Source organism: Phalacrocorax carbo, chromosome 2 (assembly GCF_963921805.1).
Source record: "Phalacrocorax carbo chromosome 2, bPhaCar2.1, whole genome shotgun sequence".
Lineage (NCBI taxonomy): Eukaryota > Metazoa > Chordata > Aves > Suliformes > Phalacrocoracidae > Phalacrocorax > Phalacrocorax carbo.
The window spans coordinates 123,076,440-123,093,952 of NC_087514.1; the positions used below are offsets into that span (position 1 = coordinate 123,076,440).

Here is a 17,513-nt window from a genome sequence, read left to right on the forward strand (position 1 = left end):
CTGTGATGTTCTGCTCAAAGTTAAACACAGACAGGAAACCGCATGTCTGATACTGTAAAAATCGTTTGTCTTCCTGCCATGGCTAACCAGGCAAGCAACCCAAAGGGGCTGTTTTCATTTAAAAGAAACACTAATCCGCAACAATAAAAAAGGAATGACAAAGCCTCAATTCTCCCCCTCCCAACTGGAGTTAATGCTTGTGTTTGTGAATGAACTGGAAATATTACAAACTGAAGTTTTACATTAATTTTATCTGTAGTTATTCACTCACTACACGTGAACGCAGGGCACAATTTTCATGAGTCACCTAGAGTGCTTACAGCACGTGACCTAGAAGGAAAAGCTCCACTCCTAAGAGTCAAAGGAATTAGGGTAAAAAGAATGGGTTTTAATCTATACCACGGTTCTTTTTAGGCTGCTTGGAAGTGTTAGGGGTACTGCAGAGTTGATGGGAATGAAGGCACTTGGTGTTGATTTTATAGAACGGTTTTCATAAACATACACACAGGAGACACACATTTGTCAGAGAGATTCTATTCAGCTACATAGCTCCAGGAGAAACAGCTATAACATGACTAATTTATAACAAAGTAGCCAAAATCCACAAGGGTGCGGTTGGCTTTGTATAAAAGCTCTAGTCAATCAACACAGTAAGATCTTCCCATTGGGAACACATTCTCCTCAATAAAATCAAGGCAATTCTTAGAATTATGTCCTGGGTCTACCACCTGTGCTCACATCAGTATTTACTCCAACCCCTTTAAAGCCCACCCACGTAAGGGTTGGTCATACAACCATGGATCAGCAGTTAGGTTGTCTGGTTTCAAATCAAGCTTGGGGAGGGGATGAGGAAGAGGGGAGGAGGTGGCACCAGATATGGACAGCCTGGGCCAAAGGAGGCAAACCTAAACTACTTAGCCTTCTTAGAGGACTGGGAAGCGAGAGCTAGAAGCCACTCGCATAGCTGTCTGCCTCAGTGCCATCATGCACCATGTCTCCCAAGAGTAGAAAAAGTATCCCAATCCTTTGTTATGTCAGATAACAAGGATTTTCCTAAACCCTTTTCTGAGGTACTTACAGGTGATAAGGATGGGTTCTGTGTGCCATACTCATTTAGAAATGTGTGCACACAATACTGTCCACTGGAGGCCTCACACTTGCCTGCAAGAGACCTAACTTAGTCTCAGTAAAAGAATCATTGTGGCATCCAGCAGATAGGAGAAAATAAAGTGAGGCTTGTGCGTGCACACACGCACATCTCTGTGTGCAGCATGAGGTCCACCAGCATTGTACACACCTGTACTGCCTTTACTGTATTTGCAGTGGTCTATATAGGCATTCATGAAGTAGAATGGGGACAGGTTATGCACTTGTGACTTGGTTTATACTCAGATTTCACTGGTTTAACTGAACTCACGTACACATCCTTGTGCCGTAGTAAGCACGAGCTAGCATATCCACCAGTTGAAGGAGCCTTCTAGCTACTTCATGCCCACCACAGAACAAGTGCAGATGATCAGTTACAACAGAGAAGCTGACTTTAAATTCACATCCTGACAAGTTACTCAGCAGTATTTGTATATACAGATGCCACACTATGGCAATACAGCCTTTTAGAGAGGCAAAACCTTAAATATGGCATTTGTCTCTTGTTTGTGTTTTATAACGTAGTTGGCATATATTGCATTTTGGTGTGTCAACAGAACAACTCTTGGTTTTGTCTTTATTTTCACCAACTTTTAAGTTCAACCTCTTGAGCTGAGTATCAGACTTACATCAAAAGGAGGACAGCTTGGCAGGAAGAAATATCCCCTGAACACAGAAAAGAAAGGTTGAGATGCTGCAGAAGTTGGAAGAGACCACAATATCTCCTTCCACCAGAATTTTTTCTCCACAAAATGTGATTCCAAAGTCTGCTAGTATGACGCAGTTAATATTACTTGCAAGGTATAGCCTAGAAATGCAGGGTAAATTATTAAACCTACCTGATGGAAAAATGAGCATATCATTGCATTCTTCACCTATACAGGAACACATGAACATCAGTCCCCCATCTTCCTTCTTTTCCCTCATCAAACACTGCTCTGAGCTGTAGTCATCCAACGTGTGACCATACAGTGTTTTCTGGGGATCATGGCATATTGTTTCTAATGTCACATTTTCATCATTCTGTCTCCTAAAAATGAAAAGGAGAAAATTGAAATCAAAGAAGGAATATTTTACAAAGGGAGCAGACAGGACTGCTCCTGCCTGAAATTTGCCTCTTTTGAGAACTCAAATGGGATTTAAAGAGTATCATATGTTATTCTCTGGCTTTCCTGAATGGGGTAAATTTGGCCGTGTCAGGGCTCCTCACACGGGGGCATTTGTACAATGGCACAGCTATTCCTGTATCATATTACCACTAAGCTCCAATGACTGCCTTTGAAAATCTCACCCAGCATTATTCAAGCTAATGCTCAATGAACTGCTGTGAACTTCAGAACATACTTTTGGTTTTTGTGGTCACTGTGCAGACAGTAAAAATCTGTGGGAAATTATGATAAAAACTGAATTATTTCCTCAAAATCTGAGGAATTTTTAGTGAGTTGGCCTTTTCGTTTTGCTTTTGAAGCCTACAATCAGCACCATTTCTACGCTGAAGGAGTTATCCTTATAATTTTTTTTTTTTTTAAAATAAAGCCAATACCAACCATAGAACTGGTACAAGCTAGAGTTGCCTTGCTGTCAGGGAAACATTTACAGCTAACAATCTGGACCATATTCCTGTGTTTTGTCCTGGCCCACAGATTTAATTTCATTGACACAAGACTCAGAGGCAAAGAATGCTTTAAATACAGTTCTCAACTCATTTGCTTTTTGGATAAATTGGCATGAAAAATCCAGAATGTATCTTAAATTGCACTACAGCCACTTTGTATGACAAAACCAGACACTGGCCGTTTACTAAATAGGAGCACAGGGCAAACATGGAACAGCACACTGGACTGATCATGCATTTCGAGTGTCTACTTCCAATTATGCTGAACATCTCTTCAAGTCAGTGGACACAACTAATCCCTCAATAAATGAATTAATTATGTCTTTCTGTAAGTGGTTCTAATTATGTTCCTAAATCAGCAGCAATGTTGCGAATACTCAGTTCTGTTCCTTTTGTCCACTTATGAACTCATTAAGAGTGTTTCTGGTTTTCTTTGTTAGGATTGGCTTACCATTTATGGAAGGGCAAAACCCCAGTTCTTAGACTGGAATGCAAACCAAATCCTCAAGTCAACAAATCCTAAAAAATTGTTACAACTGATTTTCATATACTCTTGACTTCTTTGAACCTAGACATATGCTACATAAAAAGCACTATACTTATATCAGAGTCACTACATACACAGACTTTTTTTTTTTTACCATTAAGAGAAAGTGTTTCTACATATACATGGTAAATAAACCTCCTGTGATAGATTTACTTAATGTAGTTAATTCTGAAACCTGAGAGAGAATTGTCTTTCTTCAGCAAATGATGCCCTAATCCTCTGAGTCTCAAATCTCTTTCTACTCTGAGTGCTGTGGGTGGATGCAGCTTAATGGTTTGAGCAAAAACATGCCTCTTTTCCAATAACAGCATAAGCTGGAACAGAACTGCTGTAGATGAAAAAAATCCCCAGAACATTTCATATCAGAATTGTTGTTAACCTCAAGCAACTCTCAGTATGCTGAGCACAGATATGAGTTAGAAGTGAGAGAGCAAAGTCTGGTGAGGTAGCAGGGACATTCTGAGTATCAGAGCAATCGAGGAAAGTACTAAATAATGATGAATGAGGGTGTGCTCCCCTCCCCACCTGTATGAAGAAATAACTTACCATATAGCGACACAGACTTCACTATTCTTCTCACAGATAGAAGTGATGTTGCAGTTGCTCTTGCACTGATGTTGGTTTGTGCAGGTTGTTACTTTAACATCACAAAATTTGCATAGGTTTGGCATTTGCAATCCATTTTCCTTATTTCTGTCTACAGGCGACATAATTTCAGCTTGAGGAAAAAAAAAGAGAAGGAAACTCAATAATGGTAGATTATCAGATTGTGTAATTTCTCATTATCAAGAAAAAGTTTTCAGCAGCAGCAAACATTCCCTCCCACCTTAAATTAGAAAATCTTCGATCTTTCACAGTTACCAATTTTCTTTACAACAGGGCAAGTGTCACAGTGTCAAGACCAGGTTAATCAAAGCAAATTTGAAAAGTGAAATCAACTTCTATTGACTTCAGAGGGATCAGAAGTTGATTTGTAATTTGCAGAATCAAGCTTATTCCAAGTCCAGTTTGCAGTGAAATAACTACTCTGCAGTCACTCATTTGCATTATTCACAGGCAGCATATCTGTCCCCCATGGACAATATATTGCATCATGGTCTGTGTGCCAAAGTAATTATGAATACCATAGTGGGAATGCATGTTAGATGGGTCATTATCACATGGATCATGATGAATTTTGCAAGTTTCTCTTTATTAACCTGGGGCATAACCTGAGTGTCGTCCCTAATCTGATTACAGTTCACATAGAAAAAGGGAGGTTTAGATTGGATATTGGGAAAAATTTCTTTCCTAAAAGAGTGGTCAGGTATTGGAGCAGGCTGCCCAGAGAGGTGGTGGCGTCACCATCCCTGGAGGTATTCAAAAAACATGTAGACTTGGCACTTCAGGGCATGGTTTAGGAGGCAGGGGGGTGTTGGGTTGGTAGTTGGACTTGAAGATCCTAGAGGTCTTTCCAACCTTAATGATTCTGTGATTCTATGATTAGAAAAACACAGAGCTGGAACTGACTTTCTGCTTAAAGTAGATGGTCTGCCAGAGGTTGTGGGTGAAACTCAAGCTGGAAATGCAATAAGGCGTCTGTACAGCTCATGTAATCTGCTACTGGAGTCTTCCTGGGCTAACTCAACGGTACTTGAACTCAAACTAATTCACAATGACAGTCAATCTTGAAGAAGGCTACTTTGACCCAACAGCTACATTTCTGCACCCAGGCACTGAAGAATTACTTGCTTACTGGTTCTGAGTCTTAGTACTCACCATCTGCTCCAGTAAAGCAGTACTGGTGGCAGTAAAGGAAGAGATATTTTTTATCCCAGTGTATGAATTTCAGGAAACATATTTTTAGTTCAAAAACTATTTTGAAAAGCCAGCGTGACTACAAGGAACAAAAAATGCCAACATAACCTTTTTTCTAAAGCTAAAATGAATATGCAACTATCTGAAGTGGAGCAGACTATCTACAACAGTTTCAGTCTGACTCACTTTGTATTATATTTGGAAAAGTAGGTTGAACCACTTTAAGGAGATACTGGGCTTCATATAGCACAGTCCTTCTCTTGTAGCCACCTGTGTGTTAAAATTATGTTCATATTGCTTTCTGTGGCCAAATGTTGCTAGTCAAGCGATAATAGGCAACCAGGGATCTGTAATCTCCCCCTCTCTCCTCCATTAGCTGAGAAATCAATTTTTTCCTTCTAGAAATTCATTATTTACTACCATTAGAATATTTTATTACAGGAATTAAATATACACACTTTTTCCAGAAGGAAATAAAAAGGCCTCTTGCTAACATTTTCAATGGATTTCTGAGCCATTGTGAGGGACTGAAAGAAGAGTCTTCCCTTTCCATCCAAATCACACACCCTTCTCATCACTAGCATGCTCTGGTACTGACCTAAGGTCTCTGCCATTGTAATCAGTGGCAAAGCTCCCAATGATTTTAACGGTATAGAAGCAGCTCCTACACAGGGTGGAGGAATATGATGAGCTCACTGGGAGTGCTTACTTGGGTGGAGAATGCTGGCAGTATGTTACAGGCTGGCTGAATTGTAAGCCCCAGGTAAACATTTCTTGTTCTTAGTTATTTGTGTTGCAACAACTCCCAGAAGCCCTGCAGAAGAACAAAGCCTCATTGAAGTAGGTGTAGTAGGAACTCAAAAGGTCTTGAATCTAGTGCTCTAGAAAATAAATGTTAATATAATCATCATTATGGCAAATTGCTCCTCTCTTCTGGATGGTGCCTCTTATTTACCACATGTTGAAGAGAAACTAATAGCTGTATGGGTTTATCTAGGTTCCAGTATGATCAAAACAACCTGATAATGTGGGACGGTCCCTCTACCCAGTAAAAGACCATCTATGGTCCTAAAAGCCTGGATTAACATTATAGACAAATATCAAGGGAGAGATGAAGTGACTCACCCAAGTTCACACAGTAAACCTGTGGCAGGGTGCCAAGCGGCTCACAACTGAGCACAGGGGAAAGACATCTGCTGCTCAAACTGCAAAGACTTTATCTGCATCTACACTGCTTTCAGCTCGGAGCTCACATGGCTCCGTGTTTCACTGGGCAGCTGTGTCGTGATGGATGCCTGTGCCTCAGACGACCCATTCTTCTCTAGTGTTTGCAGCACTGGAGCCAAAAGCCACGTGAAGGCAGGTCCTTAGGTAAACTGTTTCAAGCACATTATGTTTGTAGAGAGGCAGGGCTTGTTCCTGTGCTGTCCCTGGCTATGCCAGTTTCTGCCAAGACTCACCCACTGGAACAAATGTATGAAAATATGTTTGGACCTCTTCCAAGGAGGGATCTCCAAACGAAGCAACTTGATTAAAAAAGATAACATAACAAAACAAAAAAAACATCTATCTGGAATGCAGCAATCCACTGCAAGGTCACAAACCTTAAGTTTCTAAGTTACAGTAGTAGACCTTAATTCAGTTACTAGCAACAGGCTGGGTAGTTAGGCCCACCTAATTTCTGAACAGGTTAAATTAATGGCAAAATCTAATGGAGTTTTAGGACTTCCAGAATTTACTACACTTGTATTTTCTTCCAAAAACTCTTGTAATAGAGGCTAACAGTGCTGTGCCTCTCTGTTCAGTCCTCTGGCAGTTCAAGGTACTGGATAAACTGCCCAGGTGGACAAATTTTCTTCCACGCTTCAGCATCTGATTTAAAGTGAGACTGCGGTTTACTTTCCCTAATACTGTCACATTACTTTAGCAGGTGTGGGTGTGTTGTTCATTAACACAGCTTGGCTTTGCTCACTTTGGTAACCCATCTAGATCCAAACTAACTGTGTTAAAGCCAGGTTTGACTTTCCCCTATCAGACTGATACTGAAATCAACCTCTGAAAAGGGCCTGAGATTAAACCTGGAGTCAGGTGTGAACCTCAGCATCACTCTTGTCTGATCACAGCCTGCTATTAGACTCTGAGGACTTAGAAATCTGGGAAAGATTGGTCTCCTTCCTAGTCACATGAACTCAGACCTGTCTCTAATTAACAAAATCCTGTCTGGAGATCAACAGGTTGTTTCCACCTAAATATGAAAGAAAAAACTTCTTTCCTGTGAGGGTGACAGAGCAGTGGCACAGGCTGCCCAGGGAGGCTGTGGAGTCTCCTTCCCTGGAGACATTCAAAACCCAGCTGGACGTGGTCCTGTGCCCCCTGCTCTAGGTGTGCCTGCTCAAGCAGGGGGGTTGGACAAGATGATCTCCAGAGATCCCTTCCAAACCCTACCATTCTGTGATTCTGTAGGGTTTTTCCCTAGGAAAGTGTGTTTACCCATTCCCTGAGGTGCCCACAAACAGTGAGTCATTCACAACCAGCAAGATTGCTTCTCTTGTAGTCACTTGAATGTCCATCTCTAAAAATGCTTGACTATCCTGATGCACACTTCATACCACATTAGCCAACTGCTCAAGGTTTTGCCCTGTTCTGTCAACCAAAGTCACCTGAACACTGCGGACAGAAGCAACCTTTCACCTTGCATTAAAAAAAAAAAAAAAAAAAAAAAAAGGTGGATATAACAGGAAAGTCAACGGAGAAAACACAGAATTGCAAATCTGGAGGAAGCCATCCTAAAAATGTGTGCTTGTCTCCTAAAATGTGAGTTTTGCCATCTACTCTCCAATGTTAGTTTTCTTATTTTGACTTCTACAGGAAGCCTAATTCTAGCTTTCCTTCCTTCCTTGTCTGTGGAGAGGGCTTCAAATAAAAGACTGTGGTTTTTTCGCTATGAAGCTTTCAACCAACCAGTTCAGCATAGATCAGTCACCGTGGTTAAAATGCATGGAACATGCAAGCCAAGATGTGGGCTGGATATTATGGAAGAGATGCCAGAGCAGCCACATAGGAAATATCAACTCCATGGATTCTGGTGGAGCCAGGCTTTCAGGACATTTTTACATCTTTTTTATGATTTCTCAGGACCTTATAAACGGTACACCTCACTCAAACTCTGTTGACTGTCTTGAAGTTGTTTGCTTTGTGTCTGTTGTTTGTAGACACGTAACTTTCATTGAGGCCTCAGGCTAGAGTTTACATTCCTCTTATTTTTTAGTATCATTACAGAACTCTCAAAAGCCAACATTTAAATAAAGCCCAAACCAACATGTTGTCTTTTGGGGAATATCCACACTGGAAAACTTTATTTATGTCTTAAGATGCATTTCAGAAACACCAGCCAATTTCTCTTATTCCTATCTTGTAAAAACAGTTACTGCATTTGCCTTCTCTGATCCAGTGCCTCTGGCACATGTATACATACAGAATAGCATTGCCAAGCAGAGATCCCATCCCTTTAAAAAAAAAACAACTGCTGAGAGAGATTTTGGGATGGGAAAACAACTACTCAGCTGCTGTGAAAGGATTCCACCTGATGGGAGAGGCTTGAATTTAAGACTTCACTCCACTACATCATGGAAATCTGCAAGGAGGAGGATGCCTTTATCTGAAAGCCTTGGAGGAGATTGTCCTTGTTCTTCCAAAGAACACCGCTCGACGACATAATGTCTCAGTCGTTGGAAAGCACCATAGCAGCTATGAAGAACATCCAAGTTGTATTACCTTCTTATCCAACAGAAAGACACCAAGTTTTGCAGGAACAGTACTAAAGACAGAGATTTTTCTATCTTGCTTACCACCCCCAGTACACAATCTATAACCTCAGCAGAAGTTGGATAGTGATGGGGACACTGCCAGCATCACGACTGGAGATGTGATGATGCAAAAGCACATTCTTTGCCTTACAGATATTGGTGAATCAACTGCAGGTGGGAAGGAGTCAAGGAAAATGAGTAATCCGAGCTGATTGTGATCAGTGCAGTAATATAAGAAAGAAAAGACAGAACCATCATCAACCCCAAAGATTCAGAAATCATGAGTTACAAAATCACAAGACTAACCAGAGAGATTATGGAAATAAAGAAAGGAAAAAAATGCTCAAACCCCAACCAAAAACCAACTGCTGGTTCTCCTTTATTGGCCATTGCTGCCTGGACTCTTAGAGAGCATTTGAGTCATGTTTTGAAACTTTGTCCATAAGCAGGAGGGTTGGTATTACTGTCTAACTTACAAAATGAAAAGATAGAAAGAAAATAAATCACTGGAATCCAGAAACTTGATCTTCAGGAAAAATGTCACTTATCATATGCCTCATCATAAAATCACAGGAGTTGGCAACACTGAGGATCACCTAGTAACTACCATGGCAACACCTTCAGTGGTAACCCTATGAAATATATATTTTCAATTGTTCAGTTACTCCTGCCAATTCTGAGCTTAATGCCATCATGAGTTGAAATGGAGTGTCACTCTGTGACACATACTCCCAATACTCACTATGTAAGTATGAACTCACATAGTTCATACTGTCTTGAACCCTGCTTTGGGCTGCAGTCCTTTATCTCAACTATGATTTACCCCAGTAGGATTACCATGGGCACTGGACTTTTGCGACTGTTTCTATTAAGATTAACAATGATTATCAAGAGTGCCAAGACAGTCTCTGTAAAGCCAAACACGAGCTATATTTTACGTACAACTAAAATATGTCAGAGGAAAACAGGTTCCATAAACGTTTAGCTCACCAGATATTTAACTGTCCCTGTGGCAGGACTCCAGAAAAACACATTCCTACAGATTATTTTGCAGAATCTCTCTGCCTCGACCTGTATCATATATAGTCACAGATCACTGACATCACCCTGGTCTGTCCCTAGCAACTTACTCCCGTTTTGCCCTCGGAAGGTGTTTCACCTCTTAGGTTTCCTTTTGATCTTCACCTTTCCAGCCTAGCACAACAGCTGCTTAAAGACATGCCCTTAAGTGTATTGATCACATTTTTGTTTGCAAAGTGGTTGCTTTCCTGACCGATCGAACTTCACTGGGGCTCTGCAAAGGGTAAAGACCAAAATAACTTCCTTTTTATGAACACATTTCTTCGTGAAGTATTTGAGGGGATGCATGTCATGGCTTCTCCCTATCACATAATGGCTCTTGCCTGTCATATGAAATAAATGCAAATCACACTTATCAGATGGCAACAATACAACTGTTAATGTAATGAGACACACATACAGCCCTGCAATCCACCCTATCACAAAGCCTCCACTATGAGATGGAGGGAAAGACCAGCCTGGTGGGGTGTACAGGCCTTCAAACAGATTATGTGGGCTCTTCAGCCCTACTCAAGTAGTCTGCTAGAAAAGAAGAGGGAAGACTAGGTAAGCCATTCTGACAAGGTAGACCTAGTCAGTAGTTTAGCCACACCCAGCTGAAGGAAAGGCCAAAGCAGAAGAACTGGTTCACAGTGGGAAGGCCATTGTTGGACTGCACTGAAATCTGGGAAACCGCTATTTCCCGCCTACTGGGAGGCAAGGAGTGTACAAAGGTACACGCAGAGGGAGAAGACAAAAGGAAAAGGAGCAGGAGTTAGAAAACTTTATTTAACTCATTTCTGCAGTGGAAGTACCTTGCTTTTAACAGCAAGTGGAACTGTCAAAACTTTGCTTTAGGGATTGCTGCAGGCACTGACACAGAAATGGAATCAAATCTGGCAGGAGCTGGGGGGAGGGACACAACCAGAGAAAATAAGGGAGGGAAAAGCATACTAAGCTGGAGATCTTGAAGATAAAAATAATTCTTGTATTTAAAGCATTAAAATAACACTATTTTTACCCACTATGTCCAAAATGAGCTAGCATTGGCAGCTTCAATCATGGGCTGGGTTCTTCTCACTAGTACAGGGCATGGCAGTGAATTGCCTCAAACACGCCTGAGAACGGAGCTCGCTGCTGTGACTCCTGACTGACATTAGTGCAGGTTTGAGGACATTCTAGCTCAGCACTTACAATAGAAGCATGGACAGATTCAGAAAACAAGGAATAAAAATAACATTACTGTGATGCTTCATATAATGAGATGGATTTTTACCTGCAGGTTTTTAACTTGCTGCTCTCTTCCACATTTTCTGGCCACTGTTTAGCACTCCACGGTAGGCGGAACAAAAGAATACTGTTTCCAGGCGAAAAAGCTTAAAAAAACCGTAAATGATGGCTTCCCATAGGGCACTCAAAGGGATGTTTCATCTTCTCCTGACTTTAACCCGCAGCCTCCCTAACACAGCTGGTAAACAGCACACAGCACTGGAGACCCATACGTGATATAACACGAAGATCAATTTATTCAACTATGACTACGGGGTCTGGTTTGTTTCTGCATAATGCATTAAGTTTGGAATTTACTGGAAGCTGAAATTGGTGGTTAACTCCTGTGAATTCAGATATATAGTGGGTATCAAGTACAGCAATGCTCATCTGGTTGACAAGATTAGGGAAAACAGCTTTCCTGCTTTGCTGGAATAAGCATGATTCATGGTTCAGGGCTGACATTTGCATAGCTAATTCTGTTCTGTCCATTAAAAAGCATACCCTGCAACTTCACCTCCTTTGGTATTCTTGCCTGCCCGGTGAAAGCTGCCATTACTTCACTTGAAACAGAGCTGAAAGAGTATAAACACTTCAGCTTTGTACAAATATTGTTTTTCCAACTTATGTGCTCTGAAAATAGACAGCAGTCATTCAAGCATTATACAGTTCTTTCTGTGATACAGAAGAAAGGAAAGAATTTTCATGCAGAAGAGCCTCTGTGGCAAAACTCTCAACATTTAAAACATACACAGGAACAATTCTGACTCAGAAAAACATGTGCCTCCGTTCTCAGATACAGAATGTCACCAGAACAAAACCATGCAACTGAATCTTCTAAGCAGGTTGAATGGAGTTTCTTAACCCATCATACCTCTCCTTTCAGCTAGTTAAGAAAGCTTGTTTATAGAACAGGCTTCTCTCCACTCCTGCTCCCTCAAGGGGCAACAGCCTACTTCAAAATCTGATAGAGTTTTCCATTCTTCATAATGGTGTTGGAGAAGGTGAATCATTTGTCCTGAGAGGCACGTATTCCCACCAAAAGCTTAGTTTATATTTCTTCCCTTTAACTTTCTTACTACAAGAGAAATGAGGCATGTCCACCTTAAAGAGCCATTCAACCCTATTTTCAAGGGCTTATTTATTAAACTCCCAGTGTCCAACAGGGAAATTCAGAAGTCCACCCAGTACAGGTGGAACAGTACTTTAGGACATTTTCTAATAATGCTATGGCCAAGCTATTTCTATTAGCCACAAAGTATTCCTTCGAGACACATCCTGGCTCTTCAGTTTAACCGCAAGGCTACTGAATGCACTCAGTGCCACATACAAACTGAAAATTCCATGAGATCATAAAAAAAAAGAATCATATTCTTAAGGCGCTGCTTACCTAAAGGCATCCCTTTATTACTTACTAGCAGTCCTAAGTGTTTGTCTTGTGATATCTGCTTAATGCAAAGACAAATCTTGCCTGCTTTTTTAGAAACATTCTCATGGGACAGGGAATTTGGGAATATGGGAGGAAGGCAGAGAAGTTTCAAAGCCTATGTCACAGGGCAAATAACTGCATCTTTTGCTAAACTTCTAGGCAGCAGAACACATTAGGATCTATGGTAGGGGCAAAGAGGCTAACTGCAAAAGTGTTATGAGCTTCCTGCTATACCGTATTACCAAACCCTGCCAGCCTTCCCATGGGGAAATGCAGTTGTGGTACCTGTGATGGACAGAGTAGGTGGGCTCATGGGTACAGTTCCAACTTCTCCCTTACACAGACAACTATCATGCTGGCTCACCACTGCGACACCAGAGCAGGCAGCCACATGGCACACTGTGCAGATGGAGTCCTGCCCCCAGCTCCCACAGACCACTGCACAACCAAAGCCACACAGAAATCAAAAATAGTAACATACTTGCTTGGCCAAACACTCACTAATGACACTCCTACAGGGCTTTACTCATGTTTAGTGTGCAGTCTTGTCATGATTAACTTTCCAAATGGCTTCAAGTAACTAAGTGCTGGCCTGGCATACATACACCACCACATGAGTTTAACTGGTTAAATTAAAGGGGTGGAGGTTTTACAGTTTTGCATGTGGATCTTTAAATCCTTTTAAAGCTGATTTACCTCAGTCTAGGTTATATTAGGAACAAGTCTAGCCAGCATCAGAATTGAGAATTACCACACACAAAGTTGCTGTGGTTTACTCAATTACTTTTAAATCAACTGTAAGTTCAAGAACTGTGAATTCTGTATGTGGAAAAACTTTCATGTTACTTGACTATCTAACTGCAGCATTTTCAACGGGAATAAGGAAGGTTAGATAGATGTCAGAAAATCACCTCTTCCAAATGCAAAACGGCAATGATTTAAAGACCGATCTCTACGCTGGCAGCATGCAGAAACTCAGGTGGCAAAAAGCCAAATCTTTCTCCTGAAACTACCGTTAACTCTTGCTACAGTTAAACTCACTCTTGCTAAATGTATGTCCACTGGACTCTAGTGTATTGAAAAGAGCAGACCAAGATAACTAAAATGTAGAGCAAAGTGTAAATAATACCTAAAAGCAGCTGCTGTATCTTATGAAGAGTTAATACAGACAAGTAGATGTTTATTAACACTGTTTGTTCACTCAGGAGACTGGCAGTTACTTGCAAATACTCTCTGGTCTCAGAGAAGAACCTCCAGGAAAGGTAATGAAATATGTTCGTTTGGGGGGAGATTTTTGTTTGCCTTTGAGAGTACTGAAAATGAAGCACAGCCATTAAGACTGTGACAAATCACACAAAACAGGAAATTCAAAGTTACGTCTGACTCCCCCAGGTTCCCTTTGATACAGTTAGGGTTGCTTAGTGAATCAGAAACAGTATCACTCCTGTATTTGCCATTTCATGCTTTTATTTTTTATTTTATTTGCTCTTAGTAATATCCCCTTAAAACTACTGACATACTTTCTAAATAGATTTTGGAAGGCATAAGGCCATACCCATCTTCCCTTTTGAAAGGCTCCTGCCACATGCAGCTTTCCAGAGCCCTCAGTGAATCACTCCTTTGGGGATGCCACTGCAGAGGCTTCTTCACATTCACGCACATTTTCTGACATCTTATTTTTAGTGTCATTCCTTTTTGGTGCAAGAAAATGCATAGTTTGAGAACAACGATTGTCTGCTTCATGGAGAAATCCTCAGACCATTTTAAGAAAAATGACTAATTTGTTTCTTAAGCATTGTGAACACAAAAGATCTCCCATTTTCCTTTTCTCTCTAGTGAGGCCATACAGAAAATATCTGCACAAACAGTTTCAGTTTGCAAAAAACAGCAGTGCTGCTCCCCTGCTCTGATTATTTGTTCACATCCCTCATTGCACTTTCTCCTCCCTCAAAGAGGAATCAGGCTGCACCTTACCCCACCTCCCTCCCCCTCCAAAAGGCCAGTTTGACCCAGAAGAGTTCTCCAGTCTAGACAACTATCTGACTACACAAACACAATAAAGAATGTGGTATGAGGAGTGGGAACCCATGGCTAGGGTAATGCAAAACTGCATATTTCAACAGCAGCAGCACTGCTGAGGGCAGAGAAAAGTCTCTGTAGGTCTATGGCTGCAGTTACTTCTGGGGCAAGATCAGGCTGCCCACCACACCAGGGACATGGGGGGTCTGCTGCTGTCTCCAACCTGAGTGCAGTCTGCTTTCAAATGCTACTTGCTCTGAGACAGAAGACGTCACAGCCCAGGAGAGGAAACAAGGGCTCTGCAGTGAATTCTCTTCTGCCGGGCATTGTGGCTGCAAGGGCAGATGGGACTTGCCAAGGACTCATCCGCATGGGTTATGACACTTCAGGGAGCACTCCAAGGATTGATGGTTCTCCCCAGAAACATTTGCAGAGGCACCTCAGGATGGGCCCCATAGCTGCTTAAATCCAGTATGAAAGTATATGGGAGGTTATTTTGACTTTGAAGTGTAGAAAAGTATTTTTGGTGTCTCGAGTCAGTTAGCATTTATGGGAGGCATCTGAGAAGACAGGTATTACTTTCTCTGATTGTTTCCTCAACAGTACACAGACCTAGCAGGTATCTCCTCTTCACAGGATGCTGAAGGAGTCAGAGCAGTCTTGTTTTCAGAATATGCTTTTTTCAAGAGAAAGGACAATATAACTGGGACAGATGTACTACAAACCACAGATATCCTCTGTCTCAAATGAAACATCTGATTTTGGTGCAGATCTGTAATGTGAACACAAAAATAAAATTCAGCCAGTCACCCCAATTCTGCTTTGTTTCAGGTGAAAAGTCTGATGAACTTTTACCTGAAACCAGCACTAGTCTGGGAAAATGCTCTGCAAAGCCAGACAGACAAAAGTATCGCCTGAGTTTCAGCTTTTGCTCTGAAACTTTTGCTGAACTTTAATTCCCACCTCTGATTTCAAAGGGCCTCTTTCTGACTGCACTTCCTTTTCTGTAAACTGGAAGCGAGATCCTGTGGACCAAGGAACAAAACCTTAGTCAAATGAAGGCAAACCTAAATAATGGATTTGGGATTTAAAAAAATAAAAATCAAACGCAGTGTTAATAAGTAACACAGTAACTGGAATGCGCTGCATCTGTTCAAATATCGGTTTAAGTGTCACATTCACAAGTAGGAAATACTTCCTAATTATGAACCACAAGAGGCACAAATAGCATAAGACATAAAAAGATTTCAGGTACAATGGCATGATTTGGAGTACATAAATTGCAGTCCTACTGTTCAGTGTTTTATTTTTACCTAGGTGGAGGAATTCAATCTAGAGTTCCTCAAACTGTTTCCATGCACAACTCCATATTGCGCCTCTGTACTGGCCCTTCACAAGTGTACCTTTTGTGTCAACTGCTGGAGCATGTTCAAATCATGAGTTAGGGGGTGCTTTGTGCCTCTGACCAGGACCCGCACATTCTTTAAGCATGATGTCAGCAACCTATACAGCCAGGATTGGAAGTGATAGAGCAAACTGGCTTCAGCCACGGCTCTTAAGTCCACCTTAAGCAAGGATGTGCTCAGCATGGGGACAGTCTCTATTTTGTACAATAGAAAACTGTATGTGTGTACGACGGTTGCTACTGAACCAGACCAGAATTTCTATGCTGTTTTATAACGCACCAGTAAGTATGGGCAGAAGCTGTGTGCACACAAAGACTCACAGCTGCCCATTCAAAATAAGCATTTAAATGGATTAACCAGACAACTGTGCTTTCAAACTGGCAATCGCTACACAGTTACATGATTCAGAGGGATTTATAAATATTTGTTTTTCCAGATAAAAGGAGGGTATTAGTGGGATTTTTTAAAGTGCATTCACTGCCACTATCCTTCCCGCCCAGTCATAAGCAAACAAACAAGGAAACAAAACAAAAAAAAAGGATGTGTTTAGGGTGCAAAATTTGCAGTCACAGTTTAAGACTTGGGCATTTTAGTTTAAGCTTAATATAAAAAGACAACTTATTAACATAAAGAGCACAAAAGACCTGATTTTGCTTAGGTTTTTGAAGACATCTGAACTTGAGGAATATTTGAGAGATCTGGAATTTAAGTTAAGGCACATCCCCTGACCAAAGGATGCTCCTACAACGGTACAAGTTTACAATAATATCTATAGATTCTGGTAAAACAGAATCCTATGCAATTTCTTTCTATAGACGTGAATATAAGCCATCCTTCCTAGTCTATCTGAAAAACTGTTTCCAAATAAGAAGTCTCGTTTAACAAGTCCACATCCTTTACACACACAGAGGCTTCTCTGTCAGTCACTGATGGGCAAACATGTTTATGCGGAAGCTCTGTTCAGAGCTCCTTTTTACTATAAGGAGCCATTTTCCTCCAAGAAAAAAAAATGTTTATGAACCATTCTGTCCCCACACAGCAAGTTTTGAATGACAGATTTAGAAAAACAGTATGAAAAGAAATTACTCTCTTTCATAATCCATCAGTGCGGCTAAAACAGTAAATCAGCGGAAAGTTAGACTCAAATGTAATCCCTTGGGAGCAGAATCACTTTGAATGGATTTGGGGAAAAATACATATCCTTCTCAAATTCAGTGGCTTGGATGGTTATATTTGTCTCTGTCAAGTTACATGCAAAGAAGCAGAATAACAGAATTTAATACCCTGGGGATATGTTCTCTTGATAGATGCATCTAACTTCCACAACCGTTAACAGGAATTCTCTACTGAGCATTGAGAAAAGGGCACATGCATGAAAATACACTCTTCTAATGATATTCAGCCTTAGGAAAACTTCTTT

General features: G+C 41.0%; 2 protein-coding genes across 4 annotated transcripts in view; both read right to left on the reverse strand.

Annotated features, from left to right (window-relative positions):
- Nucleotides 1-17,513, reverse strand: part of STT3B (STT3 oligosaccharyltransferase complex catalytic subunit B) — a 476,425-nt gene that overhangs the window by 346,557 nt on the left and 112,355 nt on the right. The window lies entirely within an intron of this gene.
- The window catches only part of TGFBR2 (transforming growth factor beta receptor 2), a 67,139-nt gene that overhangs the window by 35,337 nt on the left and 14,289 nt on the right, over nucleotides 1-17,513 (reverse strand). For 2 of the 3 annotated variants that reach the window (XM_064444216.1, XM_064444214.1), the window contains exons 2-3: nucleotides 3,855-4,026; nucleotides 1,986-2,176 (exon numbers count right to left, since the gene is read on the reverse strand). In XM_064444216.1, coding sequence (XP_064300286.1) covers nucleotides 1,986-2,176; nucleotides 3,855-4,026 — 363 coding nt within the window. Of the gene's footprint in view, nucleotides 1-1,985; nucleotides 2,177-3,854; nucleotides 4,027-5,814; nucleotides 5,919-17,513 lie in introns of those variants that run through there. The other variant, XM_064444215.1, reaches the window with a different exon arrangement.